The 22,625-nt window shown below is 35.8% G+C and overlaps 1 protein-coding gene across 1 annotated transcript; it reads left to right on the top strand.

The window, feature by feature from the left end:
- The first annotated feature begins 483 nt into the window (after positions 1-483).
- On the top strand, positions 484-15,466 carry LOC116164378 (thymosin beta). The gene is made up of 5 exons (XM_031478547.1): positions 484-641; positions 14,077-14,221; positions 14,624-14,737; positions 14,841-14,954; positions 15,081-15,466. Exons 2-5 carry the CDS (start codon positions 14,077-14,079, stop codon positions 15,218-15,220), a joined length of 513 nt encoding a protein of 170 aa, XP_031334407.1. The 5' UTR covers positions 484-641; the 3' UTR covers positions 15,221-15,466.
- Positions 15,467-22,625: the final 7,159 nt, after the last annotated feature.

Raw genomic sequence — 22,625 nt, forward strand, 5'->3', positions numbered from 1 at the left:
TATATTTTTAAGGTGGTTTTCATTAGAAATCCAAGCGGTTATATTAAGCGTAAGGGAAAGGGCCCCCAAATATTTTTGAGGACGGGCCTTTAAAATGAAGTTACACGCCTCTGGTACCTAGCCGCGCACAACGCCCTAATCGTGTGAGACTGAGAATAGGTACCTATCGGAGAAATTTTCCAAGTTCCAGGAAAGCTTTCATATATTGTGAAATATTAAAAAGATAGGTAAGTGAAAGCGAAATGAGCAAGACAACAACCCGAAAATGTTACCGTTAATCGCACCGATAAAGTGATTTAATAACAATGGGATAGGAGAAATGGTAACTTCCTATCGATGATTCATATATTTCATCCAACTTTACTATGATTCATACTATCCAATTTGAATTGAAACCCTATCTTACTTGGGTACTTTGTATTCCACAAAAGTTTACATGTGATGCGCGCGATTCTGTTTCTCCCCCTTTAATGATTGGTTGGCTAGCAACCAACACCCATTTTGAAAACGCCGACAGACTGCAACGGTATTTCTGCTTGTATTAGCAATCTAGCATAGTTCGTGATTTCCCTTAGCACGTACGCTAGTAATCCACCAACTTCTTTTCCTTAGACTTGTGAACATACTTTACCGAACAAAAGGTAAGATTACTTTTAATTAAATTTTTTTTAATACTTGATTCAAGTCGGTTTCATCGTTGACACGTAACGGGGAATAGGGTGCGGTTCCACATTTCCTATTCCATATCACAATGTTCTTCACTATCACATTATTGTTGATAATGATATGAGAGACAGAAACTTCTTTTGTACTTTCCTCATTTGTTGTAAAATTACGACAAATAAACCGCCTTTCAAATTTTCAATACAAACAGAACAGGTGCAATTATCACTTATAATAGAAAGATGAAGAATGAAGCACTTTACATGTAAAATTGATCTTTATTGTTAATGAAAAATTATTTATTCATGCATTATGAAGCTACTTATAAATTTGTGTATTCGTAAAAGTAAAGTGCAACCGCAACCTTTCATCCTTTCATGAGTAACAATCTATTTTTACACAGACGTGTCTTTTTCTTCAAGTTTTGGGGGTGCGACAAAATTGATCCAATGGAGTATAATTTTCTAAATAAGGCCCACTGTTTGCTTGAGTGCGTCTTAATGGCCATTTTATGTAAAGTAGAGATGTTATTCAACCTTCACTCGTGTAGGACGATGGATAAAGTTAAATGCCCCCTCAACTAATAAGTTTTAAGCAATTAAATTTTGTGTTGTTATTTGTAGCGTGTAATTGTGTTAAAGCAATAATTAAAACAGTACGAGATTTTTAAATAATTAATCAATGCCGCAGGAGAGCTCTAAACATTCTTTCGATTCGTAAATAAACCTTGAACTTGAAAAATACCACGTAGACCATACAGCACTAATTCTAAAAATAGTGGTTAGGCCGCAATTATAACTGTTTTTAATTGTAATCGTTCTTAATTACTAATTACTTTCGATGCGAACCTTATTCCAATTATATCACCTGAGAGAAGGGGAAGATGACATGGTTTAGGGCAATAGAAATAATTCATTTGCTCATCTTAATATAATATGTGATGTTAAATTTATTACTTTTAGTAATGTGTGCAGCCATACAATCTTCATGTAGAATTCAAAAATTTGGTTCCGGTATTAGAACACATGTTGTGTTGCGTTACGGTTCATGGCAGTTAATTAGCAAGAATTCAGTATATACGATCAAGATTGCAATTTATAAGCACATGCCCCAATGGTAATAGAAATTTGATTATACTACATATACTATAGCCACACAGGTGTTAGTTGCGATGTAAGTACCTACTACAGCAGTCAATTTTTAAATTCAAGTCGATGGTATTGTGAGACCCAGTCAACCTTGTAGTCGTGACTCATTTACGCGAAAAGTAAAGTGAATTTAATTAATTATATGTAATGATACGATTTGAGAATCGATCTACTGAGCTATTCGAAAGAAGTACTGAAACACTATTATTTGATAAAGTCAACAGGCCGATAAGAAAGAATGCAATGCGTTATAGAGCAAGAGAAACATGGTTTTATTGTACTGTTGTCGTTTTCAAAAAAATTAACATACACTTATGGCCACATTTTTTTAATCTAAAAAAAATTCAAGGGAAATAAACTAAATATGTAAGAAGATATTTTTATTGTGGTTCTTACAAAAATATTTGAAATGCTAGTGACAGATGTAGAAGTTGCTCTACGCACAGCCGTTAGTAATTAATGCGATATAATCGGCCGAATTCCCAGAAAATAGCGCTTTTGTAATTTATCCAGTTAAGTGTTGGCTGTTAAAAAAAAATGAAGAATCGTAAATTTTGAGGGGACCAAACGAAACTTTTATAACCTTCGGTTAATTTGGAACAAAACAATTGGGTCTTCTTTACCCCCAAGTTTTTTCGGCATACTTTATATTATGTTCATGCATGTTGGGACCTATGACCTAGTGTCCTAGTATGTATATGACTATATTTGTGAATTGTGTACAATTCCAGCGGAGGAAATCCTGAGTGCATTTCTTCGATACGTAATAAATAAATTTCCACAAAAATAAAAAAAATGGGCTATTGTGGCCTCTTGTCCGTCCGCTCGTTTGTTGGTAGGCTACTATAGTTCTTTATCTTAAGAGCTATTGTTATACTTTTTTCGCTATTTGGTTCGTTATGGTGTCGATGCTTGCACCAAGGAAGGAATTTTTTCTGCGTTTATTGCTAAAAAACCGTTTTTTACATGTTCCATAATTTTACGCTTTTGCCGTTTATTAACGATTCTAGAGATCGTTTATAATTTTGTATTGCTGTCTGTCTGTTGGTCTGTTCGTCTGTTCCTTTGTCTGTCTGTCCCTCTATCTGTGTGTGACCGATAACTTTGTTTAGAAATGTCCGATCGCTTTGACATCTCCGTTAGTTATGAACTGAATTGAATGAAATTCAATATGGGCATAACTTTAGCCATATAATACGCAATGCCAAAGGTTGAGTCGAATCGATTCAAAATTCACAGTGCCCTTTTCGCATCTCGACCATTTATAAACCGAATTGCAAACTTTTTTATTTATGAAAGTATTTAAATGAAATTTGATACATAGGCACTTGGAATAAAGGAAAATCCGAGGGAAAATCTAGCGCCCGTTTCAAAATTTTATTTTGCGCATGCGCAGTGCAACTTTTTGGAAGCATTTAAGTAGGCGCTTGGAACAAAGGAAAATCAAACATTAGTTTCAAAATTTAGGTTTGCGCATGCGCAGTTCCAACTTTCTGATTTAGAAAAGCATTGAAATGAAATCCTTCTTATACACTGAAATTGAAGTAGCACGTCAAAAATGTATTGCACATGTGCAACGCTATCTTTCATATTTGTGGCCGGATTTTTACGATTTTAACAGAAGTTGCATCTTACAAATGGGAAATGAATGCAAGTGGAAATAAATGCGCTTTATGTTAATCGTTTACGATTACTTTTTAACTTGTTGTGATCTAACTGTGGACTCGATTTTCTATAGATAACGTGCATATTTACTTCTTGTTGTTAATTTTAACTTTATGGAAAGAATCTACGACAAGTGTGGATTCATTTAATTAAGTTGTAATTGCATCGATGCGTCTAACTTAACTAAACTGCACCGAGGCGATTTTATGCAATAATTACTACCGTTCTATTTCGTTGGAAATCACCGACACGGCAAATATTACAGTCGAACATTACCTAATTAGATAGCATTTTTTAAACCAATTTCATGTTTCAAACATACGGATTGTAATTAAAACTAGGAATTCAGTTCGTTGTTCGTTCTATCCTCGACGTTTAACAGTATGCCGAAAGAGTAATGAAATAAAAAGCAATACGTTACTAGATTTGCCTATCTTTTTAACGCATTTCCCAACTCATATTATGATGGGCCACTTTCTCCGTCCGTCCATCCGCTACAGTTTTCAAGATATTTTGTTCGTTCTTTTTGCATGCGATAGCTAATAGCTCAGGGACCTCAACCTAGAAAAATCTTGACGGTTAAGGTGCGCATGCGCAGTCTGCGCAATGTCAACTTTCTTATTTATAGATATTTTTTTCAAAATTTAACCACAGATGCTTCTAGTAAAGACAAGCATATGATATGGTATGTCGTATAAAATCGAACGTACGCATTATGTCAACTTACTTATTTATGGGGATATTTATTTGAAATTTTAATCACAGTTCCTCCCAGTAAAGACAGTAAGCATATCGCACACTGTAAAAATTAGACGTGCGCAATGTCAAATTTCTTATGTATCGAAATTTTAAATAAAGAATCTTGTAGTAAAGGCAAACATATCGCATTTATGCCGTAACTTATTTCCCTCTGTAGGTACACATAAATAGTTCGTTATACGAGTTTTCTTTAGGTTAGGTTATCAATCAATACGTGATGGGTGACACCTATACCGGGTTATTGTATTTTATTTATCGCTTATTAATAAATACTTAATAATCACTATGGTACTAGTAGGTAATTTGCACGATAAGAGATAACGACGAGGATAACGAGCATGAGAATTTGGTTATATTTATCAGGAATTTAGCATTAGAGCTAAATGTGTTTGTCGTTATTAATTTCCACATTTTTAATCAAGTTTTCTATTTTGATAGTAGGTACCTACTACGCCCTTAAAACTAGATGACTTGAAATTTACATAAATGTTTGCTTGTAAATTATTAATATAGAATGCTAAACTGACAAGAGTCATTAAAATGAGAATAATGTGCGTGTATATCTTCGAAATTGAATCCAATTATCTAGGTAAATTAGCAAAATATTTTGATCTATAGAAATACTCACGGTTTTTTTATGCATCATAAGACTGCGTCTTATTTTTTTGCAGTTCATGATGGTCCGTCCATCCCGCCACAGGGCTATATGAAAGAAATGTTTATCTCAACGAAATTTGATAATCTGGGTGTTTTTCAACATGAGAAGAATGAATTCACACTATTTTTGAAAATTTACCAAATAAAATATAACTGTAAAGCTGAGTCGGGCACTAAAAATGGTTAGAGTTTCATAAAGTTGGGTAAGGTCCACTCTCACTGTCTTTAAAAAAATGCACAGTTTCCCTCAGAATCTCTCACGAGCTCTCATGTGTGTAATCTTGAGTTTGGTGCAGCCCTCGGTGCAGCCCTACAACAAAATGCGTCAATTGAATATTAAAGTGAAACCATTTTTTTAAACAGATTTGTTCCATGGTTTAAAATATCTGAAATTGTTTCCTTATTTTCATTTTCAAAAGTTCTTAGGTACTAAATCGAAATAAGAATATTTTTCGCACGCCCGTTTATAGGCGCGTCATCTTGGGGTGGGAATATTGGAAAATGTTTACAAAACGGGAAAGACCTATGTTAATGTATGTGTTAAGATCAAATGAAGCAAATTTAGAGACTCTTGGGGAGGGAACACCTTGGAGTTTTGATTTATATTTATATAGGAAATATGTGTCATGTCATGTGTCTTAATTCGTATTGTAACTACGTGCAAGGGGAAGTGGGTGATTTTGAAGTGTATGCGTCGTAGAAGTGTCGTAAATTTGAACCGGAAAACTCTTCACGCGGTAAATTCGCTCCCGGAATATTCGCCACCAGGAAGATTTGGCTTTCGGAAAATTTTCCCGTAGAAGATTCGTTCCTAGGATATTTGCCCCCGGAAAATTCACCAAGATTCTCGCGCGAGAGTTTGGGCCTTCGGATTTTCGCGCAAAAAAATGTATTGTCCTTATGAGCGATTATTTCAAAAGACAGTTTTCTATTTGGATGGAACTTGTTCGGGGCCAGTATTTTTAAAAGCAGTGATTATACCGAGGTCAATGTATCGACCATAATATGTTACACAGTTTTTGGTTGATATCATGTAGGTATTGATGTATCATAATAATTAAGATTAATTGAGTTTAGGAATTACTGGCAATCATATCATCATATCATATCTTTTTACAGTACTCAGATTAGTTGCAGACGCAAATATAACAAGTTAAAAAAGTAATCGTAAACGATTTACATAAAGCGCATTTCCACTTGCATTCATTTCCCATTTTTAAGATTCAACTTCTGTTAAAGCCGACCCAGCTGAACTGTGGTGCTAAGGGTCCCTGGTTCGAATCCGGCTTCGGGCATAGATATTTGTAAATGTATAATGGGTTGGGTTGGTAGAGCAGCCTTGGTTGAAACCCCGCTCACTCAAAAATAAAGGCAAAATAAAATAATAAAATCGTAAAAATCCCCCCACAAATATGAAAGATAGCGTTGCATAGGTGCAATCCATTTTTGACGTGCTACTTCAATTTCAGTTTATAAGAATTTCATTTCAATGCTTTCATAAATAAGAAAATTGGCACTGCGCATGCGCAAACCTAAATGTTGAAACGAACGTTACATTTTCCAAGTGGCTATGTATCCAATTTCATTTAAATGTTTCCATAAATAAAGTTGGCACTGCGCATGCGCAAAACCACATTTTGAAACTGGCGTTAGATTTTCTTTCATTCCAAATCAAATTGCTTTTAAATACTTTTATAAATAAAAAAGTTTGCAATTCGGTTTATAAATGGTCGAGATGCGAAAAGGACGCTATGAATTCTGAATCTATTCGACTCACCTTTTGGCACTGCTTATTATATGGCTTACTTAGCCCATATTGAATTTCATGTAATTCGGTTCATAACTAACGGATATGCGCGGATATGTCAAAGCAATCGGACATTTCTAAACAAATTGTTCACACGTATAGATAGATGGGCAGACAGACACAGGAACAGACGGACAGACCAACAGACAGACGGCAGACAGCAATATAAAATTATAAACAATCTCTAGGATCGTTAATAAACGGCAAAAGTGTAAAATTATGGAACATGTAAAAAATGGTTTTTTGGTTTTTTACAATAACTTTTTGTGTAGGCGATACAAATTCCTTCCTTGGCGAAAAAGGTAGAACAATAGCTCTTAAAGAACTAGTAGCGTCCCAACGGATGGCCGGACGGACAAAGTGGCCACAATAGCGCACATTTTTTTTTATTTTTGTGGAAATGCGCTAAAAATTATTCATTTTTTTTTTTTTTTTTTTTTTTTTTTTTTTTTGAGTTGGATCCATCGTTCCTCGAAATGGGGGTTGAAATATATTATGTTATCAAAAATCTCTAAACCTTCCCCATATAGTTTTATTCGTTGAAGTTTTTAAAAATAACAGCGACTATAGTTTCGGCGTACTGCCATCATCAGGCGACTAGAAGTGTATCACAATATAGCAAATTTGAAAACATTAAGAGCTAGTACTTACTGTGAAAGTTAACAGGAAAACGGTAAATTACAAACGTTGAAGACGGATAAGACGAACATGTTGTTTTTTTAATTATAAACTGGCCGAAGCCAAGTGAAAAACCTGAAGGGTGGTTAAAACGGAAAGGTTGTCCTAAGTTTCAAGACGAATTAATTATCAAGCCTTGTTAAGACAACCAACCGGGGGGGGGTTGAATTTTTACATTAAAGTTGAAATTTGGGTTAACCTAAAAATGAACAAAGTTTTAGATTTAAATCGAAACTATAGTCGCTGTTATTTTTAAAAAACTATATGGGGAAGGTTTAGAGATTTTTGATAACATAATATAATTTATTCATTATTGTTAATAAATGAACATATACAAATTCGTTTAAGCTTTCTGTTAGACGCCTATACTCCTTCTGAACTCGGATTCCCCTTGCCATTACTAAACATTTTGCGCCTGCATTTTCTGTATTCAACATGAAGCTGTCTAAAATGAATATTAATATACATCGTTCAATTCATTTTTTATGCGATGACTTGCCATACAAATTGACTACAACGGAAGTCAAGACTCGCACATTTAAATTTATAGGATACTAGCCGCAACTATAATTTTGAACACGATAAACATTAAATATTTGATCAACCCCTGCTCTAATTTGGGGTGCGGCGAGCGGATTATATTTAAAATAGTTTTCGTATGGATGCCGTATATTCTTAGAACTTGGGGTTGATCTCCGTTTCTATAAATAGCATATTCTTTGTTTCTAAAATACAACATAGCAGACTATATTCACCAGATGCATAATGAAAGTATGCAAATTATTCTATTTCCAGGCACAGCTGTTTGAATGTGGCTTTACTATTTAATGTAGGTATTTTGCATTAAAAAAAATTGATTGCACACTTTTAGATTCTTTCTCGGTTTCTTTAAACTCGAGTTTTGGCCCTATTTATAAATGATATGCAGTGCCGGATTTAGGTAATGCTTGTGCGCCCCTAATAAATAAAATAGTAATAGTTCAATTTGAAAAAAAAATAGTTTAGCACTTTGAAATTCCGAAATTTTATCATTTCATTGTGAATTTATTGTGAACACCCGTTTTCATTATTATCTTTTACTCGGATTAACACTATTGCTCAAATTCAAACTTCAAGAAACAAGATCGCTACGATTCATAAAAGTGAGGCTTGCTTGTATGGAATTATAATTAAACTTGATAAGATGGCAACATTGACAAAAAATCAAAAACTGGGATGGGCTCAATGTAGACGTTAACAAATGCTATCGAAACAACTAAAAATATACAGGTTGTTCTATTTAAGAAATCAGTTATTTACTTACACCGTAAAAATGGGACACCCTGTACGTTCAAAAATAATGTACACGCACAACCATCTATAGTTGGCATTTGCACAAAGGGTTTTTTTCCTTTTTACCAGGCATGAGCTCGGAAAGACAGACGCACTGTTACAGGACCCTGTATAAAAGATTCTTTAATTTTCAGAAAATGTCGAAAGTCTTGAAAGCGTATGAGAGTAAAAAAATTCCTCCTACCATTAATAACAGGGCGCCCAATTTTGTTGAAGGTCTTATTGTACATTGTTTCAAGTGTAGGTTTTCAAATCAAATGTGTCATAATTTGGCTATCGCAACCCACACAGTTTTGTTGCCTAGTAAAATGCGAATATGTGGGCATAAAAAATGGAATATTTATTACAGTTACATACATATAATTGTGTACCTGCTCTATTAAACGCGATTCCCTATCGTGTAATTAAAAACAGGTACCTATAGGTAGTAGGTAGGTAATTTATGTTGAGCATTTTTCCCCAGTAACCGAATTGTATCGGAGCCGGAAAACCTCTGCGATTAAATTATTTGTAATATCCGATTTGGTGCAGATAATTTTGAGTGTTTGTTTAACACTACCTCATACCAATTTTCAACTAATTGTAAAACTAATAACTATTTTTTAGTCGATTTTTTATTGATACAGTTCACATGCCACAACACGAACGAACAACTGTTGTGTTTGAAGAAAGATGTGATAACCAGTCAACCACTTACAATTTTTATTGGGAATTGCAATAGAACATGTACCTATTATATTATACAGGGTGGTGACTTGCGTAACGCATCATAGGGATTTCAATGTAAAATTCATAACATGCGATTATTGGCTCCCCAAATTATTTTAGAGCAAAAATGTATTAAAGATTTTTGTAGAAAACACTTTTTTACGCCAATCAACCGTATTAGTTTTCAATTTTTTTCATATAAAGACGGAAAATTGGAAAAATAAAACCCGCGCATCTTTTTCAATAATCTGCGATGCCATATGGAATTTTCTAAAACAAAAAGATATCCAGTTATCAATTAGCAGCAGTTCGAAATGGATTTTTCGTACTTCCGAGACTAAAGTGACAACTTCACTCCACTATGACAAGGACTGAAGTGTCACTTTTTGTCCCTCCGGGATTAAAATTGAACGAAAATCCCGGAAAGATTAAATTACTAATAAGGCATTTTCATTAGGTTGTTCCTAATTTTTTATGCGGAACCACTTCTTAAACGCATCGTACTGCTGCTCATATAGTTTTTTGGATTTCGGTGGTATCAATTCTTTACCTACTTTGGCTGCTCTTTTATCAATCAAGTATACACCTTTGTCACCTACGACCAAACTTATGACACTAGCAATGACAATTTGCAAATTATTTTTGTTACCATAGCATAGGGTTTGTCGTACCAACGCAACGTTCCTATGGTAAAATGTTAAGCAGCGATTTTTTGAAAGAAGGCGTTCTCTAACTCCCTACATATTATGTGTTTCAGTTTCGGAAGTACGAAAAGTACCGTATGTACCTTGCGACTGAAGCAGTAGTCTTAATCCCTCAGGTAAATTATACTTTACCTTCGGGATTAAAAGTACTACTTCAGTCCCGCGGTATATAATATATAAACCTCTCGCCAGGAAAGATTGCCGATCACAGAACACTTGATCCTGGTCTACAATCTATGTTTTTCTAAAGATGTGAGCGACTTCCGGGATAATATCATGTCAATGTTGAACAAAAAGACTTTTCGTTCAACATTGACACGATCCTATTCCGGAAGTCGCTCGTATCTTAAGAAAAACATAGATTGCAGATCAACACAAGGTGTGCTGTGACCGGCAATCTTTCCTGGCGAGAGTTATAGATAGAATTTGATTTGTTTTATAGCAGACATTCCATGGCATGACGGATATTGGCGTAGTTTTTGTATTATAAAATTCCATGGCATCATAAAATATTGAAAAAGATGGGGGTTTTATTTTTCCAATTTTCCGTCTTTATTATGCAAAAAATTGAAAACTAATACGGTTGATTGATGTAAAAAATTTTTTTCTACAAAAAACCTTAATTTGCTCTAAAATAATTTGGGGAGCCAATAATCGCATGTTATGAATTTTACATTGAAATCCTTATGATGCGTTACGCAAGTCACCACCCTGTATACCTATTATTTTTGTAAACGCGTCGTTGTAAAACTGGAATGACTAGTGACATTATCACCTATTAGGTGGTAATGCTAGTGACGGCTCGTGAAGTACAAAAGGAATTATTTGAACGGTTTGGCGAATCGAAAAATTAATTCATATACAGGGTGTTGTATTTAAAATAATAAATTCGATACTGCATGTCACCAGAGTTGGACTGGGTCAAGCATAGAGTGACCCGGTGACCCAGTTAGTTTACTGACCCGGTGACCCAGCTTGACCCAGTGACCCATCTTGACCCAGCTTTACTCAGTGACCCGTCTTGACCCGGTGGCCCAGTAATTAAATTATTGTTAGGTATCATCCAAAACAATTTCAAGTAACTTTTAATTTAAAAAAAACTTCCTCAATAATATTCGGCAAAAAGCACGTAGCCCAATTTCATTCAAGACAACTAATACCTAAAAAAATCAATGGCATTTGTTTATAGTTTGTAGTCAAGTAGTCAATGAAAGTATTTAGAGAAAAGATTTATTTGGATTAAGCTAACAAGTAGAAAAAAATTAAATGTGAATGAACACCTGTAAGCAAACTGGTAAGCCCTGAAGCAAAGAAATAACATTATTCTAATACAATTCGGGACATGGAAAGTTTTTTACGGCAGTATTAAAGCAAACATCACAGAAATGGCGTTGTCAAGCAATCGAGTATTATTTTCAACAAACCCGCATTTCATTTATTGCATAATCTGTACACTTGAACCGAGGGCACTGACTTAACTGCGTTATTCGATCAAACTAGGTGACTGGGTCGAATTGGGTCCCCGGGTGAAATTGGGTCGCTGGGTCAAACTGGGTCACTGGGTCAAACTGGGTCTAACTGAAAAGAGTATGACGTGACCCAGCGACCCAGTTTAATTTAGTGACCCAGGTGACCCAGTCCAACTCTGCATGTCACTACTGTTATATGACACCCTGTAGAGAAAGTTTTATTGAAGAAAATGCCCAGTTAAAAATACCAATCGACGTGTTCGAGCGTTAGTTTGAACCCTCTTCCCCTCCGCAAGTTACTTTGATGCCATAAGAATATATTCCTCGCGCTTTGTGTTTCTTGATTTCCGTAATTTTGCACCCTTGTCCAGAGTTTTGCTTCACATTCCATTTATTAACGAGCTCCTAGCGAGTTTATAATTTTGCGGTGTCTGTCCGTTCGTCCGTTAGCACGGAATAAACGAATGGACCGATTACGATGAAATTATGCAGGTGGATTCTTTATCAAATTTGTAGATCGAAGTTCGTGAATTGGCAATGTAGACCAAAAAATAAAGTAGGCCCTATTGATTGATCTGTTAGTTATGAACCGAATTGCATGAAATTCAATATGGGCATAGCTTTAGCCATATCATACGCAATTCCAAAAGTTGAGCCTAATCGATCAGCATTCACAGTGCCCTTTGCGCATCTCGACCATTTACAGACCGAATTGCAAACTTTCTTATTTAAGAAGGCATTTAAATGAAATTTGATACATAGCCACTTGGAATAACACCAAATTTAATGCCAGTTTCAAAGTTTTGTTAGGTACGACGAGGTACTCATTGGTACGGGCTTTCTCTCACTGGGAAAGAGTGTCCAAGATAAGGATGTCTATCATGAAGATTGAAACCATACAAGATACGATGATGGTCAAATTAGAGAAAAGATGCGCAATGAAACCATTATTATCGTGCTTTAGAGAAAACAAAAAAATTCCGATTACTTCCGAAAATATAACAGAAAAACAGAAACTTGCCGATTTTATGTTTATTTTTTGCTTGTGTTATTTGAATAGATACAACAAGAAAGACACTTTCTCATTACCACTTTTTCCACTCTACAAGATAGCACCCGCGCACAACTTGCGAGCATACCTATCGGACAAATTCCTGGAAAATGTTCGATACATATGCTTGCACGATTAAGACGTTGTGCCCGGGTGCACCATCCAGTTGACACCAACAATTTACAACTTTTTATTTGTGTGACGTACATAGTTGTATTCGTAATAAAAAGTGCTACTAAATACAGTGTGTACTTTTTCCATTGGCCATATAAAAAAGTATAGTTTGTGATAATTTCTCCGAAACAAAACGTTGTATTAAGAATCTTCCAACGGTGCTCAAAAAGAGGCAATGAGAAAGTATTTTTTGGGAACAAGAAAACGGCAGTTCTAGGTTCTAAAGTAAACCCGAGTGTCTTCAAAAAGTTCATGATCGAGTCCTATACTCCACAGAATTCCTTCCGCTTTCAGGTTTCGACTAGAACCAGCAGGATTATATTGTGCCAGTAGAAAGGTCAAATGACCGCAACCTACAACGCGACCTGAACCACTGAATTCATTACTTCTTTCAGGACAAAACCCTCTATCGAAGCATTTGTTGCAGAATATTCAACATTATAACTGATGTGTATTCCAAATGACATCATTTTTTGGTGCAAATATAATTCGGGAAAGGGGTTTCAATCCAAATTTTAAGGTATATGTTTTCTGTAACCAACATCATACACATCTATTCCAACATGTAACTACGAATACGAAAATTATAAACACCCGTGCGAAGCCGGGTCGGGGAGCTAGTTTTGTATAAAAAAAGATGGAGACTACTACTGGCATAAGGATAGTAACAGTGGTGTGTTTACATTCATTAGTGGCTAGTTTACTAGGCCATAGTTTACTGGCGCCAGCGTACTTGTATCGTGTCAACGCGGCTTTATGGACTCCATAAGATGGAAGGAAGGGTGATGCACTGAGCCATTGACCATACGTTGGATTCACTTTGTGCTTATACTAAAGATTGGGAGATCATGACAATAATGCGCAACAATCATAAAGTGCACCCGTACCTAACAAATTACCAGGTACACCAACAACAGTTTGAAAATACTACCATTGATTATGTAATGATACTACTCTTTCTTTAGTCTAGTAGTATATCTTTGCTAACAGTTCGTTGCGCCTACAGTAACACCCACATTGAAAATATATATGCTCTGCTCTCCGTTTGCAGATCCAACATAAACGCACCCTCATGTATACAATACTTACACATTATATTGAATCTTCAAATCGTGTACTATCAGAGAACTCAGTCCCGGTTTCAAGAGCAGTTGCGGCAAGATTTCTTTATTGTGGATAATATTACATCGGTTTATTGTTGGCAAACCAAATTGTAACTTTTTGCAATGCTTGTGATTTTAAGAACTTGTATTGTCTGCAGATGTCTTCCTGCCCAATGCCACCACCAGCTCTTAAGGACCTTCCACGTGTTACAGGCGATTTAAAAGGAGAATTGGAATCCTTCAAAGCTAGTAGTTTAAAAAATGCAGAAACTCATGAAAAAATTGTGTTACCATCAGCTGAAGGTAAGTCTCCATATGGGTCCCTAAATATACCTACTTATTCTAAATGCGCTTTGTTTTTTGCATGATTTTCTTGCATTTCAGTGGTTAAGTCTAAAGTGCCCATTTTATTGTTGTAGATTTGAGGTATTAGTATTTAAACAAGCAGTAGACACAGACAGTTATTTTGTTTTTCAAAAGTAGGTCTTTGCATGTGATCAACGTTCGGATTCCTTTTTAAGACAACAAGCAGTTGTTCATTCCACTTCCATGTAAGGACATGACTGGGTAGTATGTCACTCTGTTTAATTGATCTGATCACATTCATCTGGTCTCCTTTTTTTTAAATATCACTAACAGTAGCAGGTTAAGAGCAATATAAATTGTTGTAAAAATCATTAGCTAGTAATGCTTCCATTTGTGTAGATGTAGCAGCGGAAAAAACTGAAAAGGAATTTATAAACGGCATTGAACATTTTGATCAAAGTAAACTTAAACATACAGAAACACACGAGAAAAATGTTTTACCTGATAAAGAAGGTTTGTTCCACTTTTTTTTTTGCTATACTTTATTATCTGCGCTTTGTATGATTTTATGTAATTACTATAATTTTTGCATGTGTTTTGCTTTTGCCATAACCAGTCGTCCAACAAGAGAAAGTCCACCAAAATCTTCTAGACGGAGTAGAACATTTTGATAAGACTTCTATGAAACACGCAACGACAACAGAAAAAAATGTTTTACCAGATCCTGAAGGTAGGTTAAGTTAGAATAACGTTTAACGCTTATTTGAAAGGTGTTTGAATTGATCTAATGGTTTTTGTATCTTGTAAGCTGTGGAACTCGCAATATTCTAATTTCTGCTTAATGTACTTATTTCAGTTATTCAACAAGAAAAAGGCAAACAAGAGTTGTTTTCTGGAATTGAAAATTTTGATACTAGCAAACTAAGGCACGCCGAAACCTGCGAAAAGAATCCACTACCAACTAAAGAGGTGATCGATCAAGAAAAAAGTGCTTAAGTAACGCATAAACTTACTTTTATATATCCATTTGTATTATTTTATACTTTTATATTCAAATTTTGATATATCTATTTATAAATTACTAATACATTACCTACTTTAGCATTCTTACTGGGCCAAAGCTGTAGGCATAATGTTAAAAAAATTGCAATAATTTGTACTTATTTTTGTTTCAATTAACAACATTGCTCATTAAAATAGTTTTTTTTTTGTTATGGTGCTTAAATAAAAATATAGAAAATTTATGTTTTTCTATGAAACTCAACAATGCTGAAATTAAGTGTAGGAAGATGATAATTAATAATTTTCTAAGTGGCACTTGTAAGTGTATGTACCGATAAGGTCATATTTTAGGGATATTGAATAAGTGTATTGCACCATATAGTGAAATGGCGGTTTCTATGTAACCAAATTGCGGATTTTTTTCTCACCAGATTTATGTTTTTGGGATGCTGCTTCATCCAAATTTCAAGTTTGGGAACAAACTGGGTGCCTGTTTCATGACAAAAGGAAACTTAATGTATGTAAAGGTGCTCTCTTTTTTAAGTTTCACTTTCTTGACTCAAAAAAAGCGGTACATTTTAGTTTGTAGAAACTTGAGGCAAAGTTCGGCTTTGAAGCAATCCTTAGCTGCTCTTACATTACATTCCTCATTCGTGGCGTACTAAAATGTAAAACAAAACAGATTTACCAATGTTGATTTAAACTTCGTTAAATTTCTAGATAGAGTCTGAAGTATAATCTTGAATATAATTACCATGGAAAAAAAACAGAGAAGAAAGAAATTGATGGGACTGTGCCTTTGTGTTTGACTTTACACTGAAGTAAGAATTTTTCATGTGTCTCAGAGATGGGAATTTCCTTAGATCAGTTTCGAGCATGGTGAATAATATATTATTCACCGTGGTTTTGAGTTTACTGCCAGCTACTCTGAATTATGTATATGTTTTCCTGCAGTTTTCCTAATTCGTAAGGTAAATATACAGGAGTAGTATAGAACAACTTTAGACCTTATGCACGAACAATAAAAACCATTATACGCTCTGTAATTGGGCACAAGCCTGTTGAGGGCCCAGAACAAGAGAGGGACAATAAATAAATAAAATTCTAAAAACAGAGAACGTTGGTTATGTAGGTATAATTACGGCCTGACATCAACAGGACAGATAGTTTTTTATTAATTAAATTGTACACACTTTTGTAATCCAACAAGGCATCGCATGTATGGTGCATGCCATTCATCATGCCTAAATTTTTTTTTTTCGTAAACCATCACAGATAGCGATATACATCAAGAGACAAAAAATGCTTGCAAGTAAACTGTCTATCAGTGTCTAAAAATTCAGAACCGTCAAAATAGTAGTTAAAAAGTTTTAGACCTCTTCAGATGTGGATGGTCAGTATTTTACTACCTCCATAACAACTACAATCAAAACGATGATATCACAAAGACCCTTTTTACATTAGACATTCACATCCCGAATTTCATTTTAATCGGCAAAACCATTTTCCGATAAAATAAAAATAACAATTTTTTTAAATCTTTGGCGGTAGATAGCGCCTTACCGAAGCACTTTTGGATAGAGGTAATTGGGTTAAATCCTCCTATTTTGATACCAAGAACCCCTGGTAGCGCGTTGTACAGACCTTTTAGGGACACCCTGTATATACAGCGAATTTTTTTTTAATGCGAACATAGGAGTTTGCATGCAATGTAATTTCCCTATGTTCGATTTAAAAAAAAACACATCAATCTATGAGGTGTGCGCGGTTCAAATTACCAAATCGCGCAACTTGTGTGACTACGAACAGCAACTCTACAGTCTTTATGATGAAGAGCACTCGGTAAGATTTCTTTAAAGAAGCCATGTGAGGGGGGGCGGGACACTTCGCCGAATGCCCACAACGCCGACCCGATTTTTGGATGGTCCATATCGCCGACTAGGGACACTACGCCGACGGACACTACGCCGACAGTGCCCACATTGCCGACAAGTGGACAAGGGACACAACGCCGACCATGCCCACATCGCCGACAGGTGTACAAGGGACACAACGCCGACCATGCCCACTTCGCCGACGGACACTACGCCGACCGTGCCCACATCGCCGACAAGTGTACAAGGGACACTACGCCGACCATGCCCACATCGCCGACAAGTGTGCAAGGGACACTAGGCCGAACGTGCCCACAACGCCGACTATTCGGAAAAAAAATACTAGGGACACTACGCCGACAGCGACCACATCGTCGACAATGGAGAAGTTTCCAGTTTTTTGTTATTAATTAATAATGACAATTCCTCCACAAATGGCAAAGTTACAAGACTTTAAAGTTGCGATTGGAAAAATAATTTCGAGACGTCACTTCATCTAGTTTGCTAAGAGCATGCCTTGACCATGCGATCAAAAAAGAGTGGAGTCGCCTATGAATCGCCTTTACAAATTTTTGTTTGTATGGGAAATCGTATTTCGTGGAATTACGTAAAATGACGTCACCGACACTGCCGTTCCGCGCTGAATACCTAAACTTAAATAATATATTTCTCAGTCATTTATTGCCGGATTTTGAAATTTCTTTTACTGGTTTATTAGTTTTGATCTATACTTTGATGTCATTACGCATAATATAGTAAGTAATATCATGTGGTTGAACGGTAAAAGATTAATGAATATCGCGATTCTTAAATTTCACATTTAGTCAAACAAAGCGAACAATAACTAGGGCTGATTGTATAAAGGCTGGTTGAACTTCGCTTGTAGTTAACAAATGGATTAAGGTATAAGAATGGTTAAAATTTGACGTTTTGTCAAACTTCAACCAATTACTTAGGTATCTTAACCCATTGATATAATCCAAACGAGGTTTAATCTGCTTTATACAACCGACCCTTATGCCCTTCAAGAATCAAGACGGGATTCATGAAACTAGATTAGCAAATACGATCTTAAATAAACAACCAGTTATAATCGATCATTTGCGCATGAATCTACCATTATATCAACTATTGGTGACGTTTTCTGTCAATCCCAGAATTAATCTTCGATCTCGGATCAATCTACGAATTAGTACGGGCATTAGTGTCCGCTTTACTAACAATGACACTTACTAAAAATCTTATATTGCTTGGCCACCTTGGATTATAAGGTACGGTGCAATTCCATTCTGGTGCTAATCAATAGCCAGGTTGCGGACAGCATTTTCCGTTATGTTAGACGGCCATTTTTTCTTATAACATAAGAAATATAAATTTTTGTAGAAATAATTTACGGTATGAGGGCTTTTTGTACGATATATTTATAAATAGCGGAACCAATGAAAATGAAGTTCTTATAATGTGTCACTGCGCAGTACGTAATCACCAGAGACTTTCCATGTCTCTGGTAATCACTCATAAAAATAACATTTTCCTGCTAACCTACAATTGTGCAGTGTTTATGTTGGCGGTAGTTCTTTTCTTTTTGTCTAAGAGCATAGTAGGAAGGAAGGCTTTATAAATAAGGATACTTTCAATGTCATCAACTTCTAAAAAAAGGAGTTCATTTTCACCAACTTTGGACATTTTAACACAATGTAAAATAAAAGTGAGGTTAAGACTCCTTCAAACTTATAAGCAAAATTGAACACGCCCAGCACACACCGCAACTTCACTTTGCTATAAAAATGTTTTATACTTATAAACTTATATTATAAGGAAAAATGGCCGTCTAACATAACGGAAAATGCTGTCCGCAACCTGGCTAATGATTAACTTTGACCATCGTTTATATAATAAAGATTTATTTTTATTGTTTAATGTGTACAGAATATGCTAAACAAGATTAGTTCATATTTTATGAATTTAATATTAACATAAGCACATATTTTAACTAATGAATTACTTTTTACTCCGTATTCACATCTTCTCATAGTGGAATACATCCGTTTTTTCTCATAAAATATATTTTTAGCGCATTTTTGCAAAAATTTTTTTGTGTAAAAAGTAGCTTTTAATCTCACTTTGGCTGGCTGGCTGGCTGGCAGTAAATGCGCGCCCGTAGAAAAACGCTTGTAAAAAGACAAGGAGTGTACATGTAACTATCGGGGCCGTGTAATTAAGAACGTTAGGGATGGGGCTACAAGATTTGGAGTCGACGACATCTGGACGCCATCCCCGAGAGTATTATACTAACCTGGAGATTTTTCAGTTTTTATCTATCTTCTTCTACAGTTTTTCTCCGATTGTTTTCAAATTGGTGTCGTCGGGAAGATCTTGTCAACGCGCACAACTCCTGCGTGGCGAAATTTTGTTTTTTTTTCCTAGGGGCGAAATAAACCACCTTTTGCGCGGCGCGCTTCGAGGGGTAGTCGACTTTGGGCGCCCAAAAGTTTCTTACAGCGCGAATCGCGGTCTCTCTTTCTCGTGTCACTAATAGAAGGTCGAGCTATGTGAAGTACTCAAAAGTTGAATACGATTTTATGCCGGGATTTTAGCGAAATCTACCAACATGTGAATTACGAATGAACGGGACGTCGGAACTGTGTATCGACAAAGGGAATGTGGTAACCCCCGACGAGATCTTACTGATGGTGGAGTCGAAACTTCAAACGCGAATTGCGAGTGCACGGTAAGTGAGAAAATGGTACCGACAAAGTGAACGTGGTAGCTTTCGGCAAGATCTTATTGATGGTACGTGGAGTCAATATTGGCTAATAAAACACTGATCTGCCACACAAAAATGCGCTGAAGTCCCTTCGATCTCACACGAGGACTTTGATCATTTTTATTTCAATTTGCTACCCCTCTTCAGCTAATTTCTTAAAATGTACTGATTATCTATTCAATATCCATAAGGGTTTTAGAAATTCTAATCTGTTTTTCTTATTCCTCGAGCAATAATGAAATAACCTTTTCTGTAAATGTACGCTCTGCCTAATTTGCGCCTGCTATTTCCTGTCGGTCTCTGTATTCCCATTATACTCTACCATAAATTTACCAAAATGTTGTCTTAAAATCTGCATAGTTGCAGGTTTTTCTTAGAAAAACCCGTAAATACGGAATTGCGGATTAATGTTTAAAGTAGGTGAAGCTCTTAGTAAAATATTGTTTACAGGTAGAGTGAGAATTTTCACCCTTTACTATGGGAACCTTTGCTGGCGGTCTCTGTATTTCCATTATGTATATTCCATCGTGACTTTATCAAAATGTTGTCCCAACATCTGCATAGGTAATTGAAGGTTTTTCTTAGAAAAATCTGTATTAGGGTCATAGGTAAATACAGAATTGCGGATTAATGTTCAAAGAAGGTGCCGCTCTTAGTAAAATATTGTTTACAGGTAGTGAGATTTTTGACCTTTTTCTGTAGATAGGAACTTATACTACGGTAATTACTAACTGCATTTTAAACCAAGAAAGAATTTCTTTTAGTACAAACAAGGTAAATGTGTATTACTGTTTGTGGGGGTAGCAAATTATTCATAAGTAGGTACTAATTTACGACCTGCTTTAATTTTGCTATGACATGACGTCAGATACTGTGACGAAACGCCAGTGAAACAAAGTTACACACTTTAGTTTTATACGCACTGAAATAACTTGCATTGGCGAAGAATAAAAATAATGAATTCTACCACCGTGCCACCCTTTGAATTTGTGTTTATCTCGATAAGTGTAAAAATGCTTAAAATATTTACACCTAGGTAGCAAATTGAAATAAAAATATAGTTTATGAGAAAAAACGGATGTATTCCACTATGGGAAGATGTGAATATGGAGTAAAAAGTAATTCATTTGTTAAAATATGTGCTTATGAACATTAAATTCATAAAATATGAACTAATCTTGTCTCGAATCTTGTTTAGCATATTTTGTACACATTAAACATTAAAAATAAATCGTTACTCAATTACATAAACGATGGTCACAGTTAATCATTGATTAAAAGTACCAGAATGGGATACACCTTACCTTATAATCCAAGGTGGCCAAGCAATATAAGATTTTTAGTAAGTGTCATTGTTAGTAAAGCGGACACTAATGCTCGTACTAACTCGTAGATTGATCCGAGATCGAAGATTAATTCTGGGATTGACAGAAAACGTCACCAATAGTTGATATAATGGTAGATTCATGCGCAAATGACCGATTATAACTGGTTGTTTATTTAAGATCGTATTTGCTAATCTAGTTTCATGAATCCCGTCTTGATTCTTGACGGGCATAAGGGTCGGTTGTATAAAGCAGATTAAACCTCGTTTGGATTATATCAATGGGTTAAGATACCTAAGTAATTGGTTGAAGTTTGACAAAACGTCAAATTTTAACCATTCTTATACCTTAATCCAGTTGTTAACTACAAGCGAAGTTCAACCAGCCTTTATACAATCAGCCCTAGTTGTTGTTCGCTTTGTTTGACTAAATGTGAAATTTAAGAATCGCGATATTCATTAATCTTTTACCGTTCAACCACATGATATTACTATATTAAGCCTAATGACATCAAAATATAGATCAAAACTAATAAACCAGTAAAAGAAATTTCAAAATCCGGAAATAAATGACAAAAATATATTATTTAAGTTTAGGTATTCAGCGCGGAACGGCAGTGTCGGTGACGTCATTTTACGTAATTCCAGGAAATACGATTTCCCATATAAACAAAAATTTTTAAAGGCGATTCATAGGCGATACCACTCTTTTTTGATCGCATGCTCAAGACATGCTCTTAGCAAACTAGGTGAAGTGACGTCCCGAAATTATTATTCCAATCGCAACTTTAGTATTGTAACTTTGGGATTTGTGGAGTAATTTTATTGATTCTATCACATTTTTGTTTCATTTTACTTAAATTTTCATAATTAATTTATACCAAAAAGCTGGAAACTTCTCCATTGTCGACGATGTGGTCGCTGTCGGCGTAGTGTCCCTAGTATTTTTTTTCCGAATAGTCGGCGTTGTGGGCACGTTCGGCCTAGTGTCCCTTGCACACTTGTCGGCGATGTGGGCATGGTCGGCGTAGTGTCCCTTGTACACTTGTCGGCGATGTGGGCACGGTCGGCGTAGTGTCCGTCGGCGAAGTGGGCATGGTCGGCGTTGTGTCCCTTGTACACCTGTCGGCGATGTGGGCATGGTCGGCGTTGTGTCCCTTGTCCACTTGTCGGCGATGTGGGCATTGTCGGCGTAGTGTCCATCGGCGTAGTGTCCCTAGTCGGCGATATGGACCATCCAAAAATCGGGTCGGCGATGTGGGCATTCGGCGTAGTGTCCTAGACCCATGTGAGGCCATAGCAACTTTAGGATAAATTTTTCTTAAACTTACGATAACTTGACCTCACAGGCCACCTACTGACACCACAACTCATTGTGAACCAACCTTCAATTATTTGTAAAGTCATGTGTACCTGGTATTCTACTAATTTGAT

This window comes from Photinus pyralis, unplaced genomic scaffold (assembly GCF_008802855.1).
Source record: "Photinus pyralis isolate 1611_PpyrPB1 unplaced genomic scaffold, Ppyr1.3 Ppyr1.4_LG2, whole genome shotgun sequence".
Lineage (NCBI taxonomy): Eukaryota > Metazoa > Arthropoda > Insecta > Coleoptera > Lampyridae > Photinus > Photinus pyralis.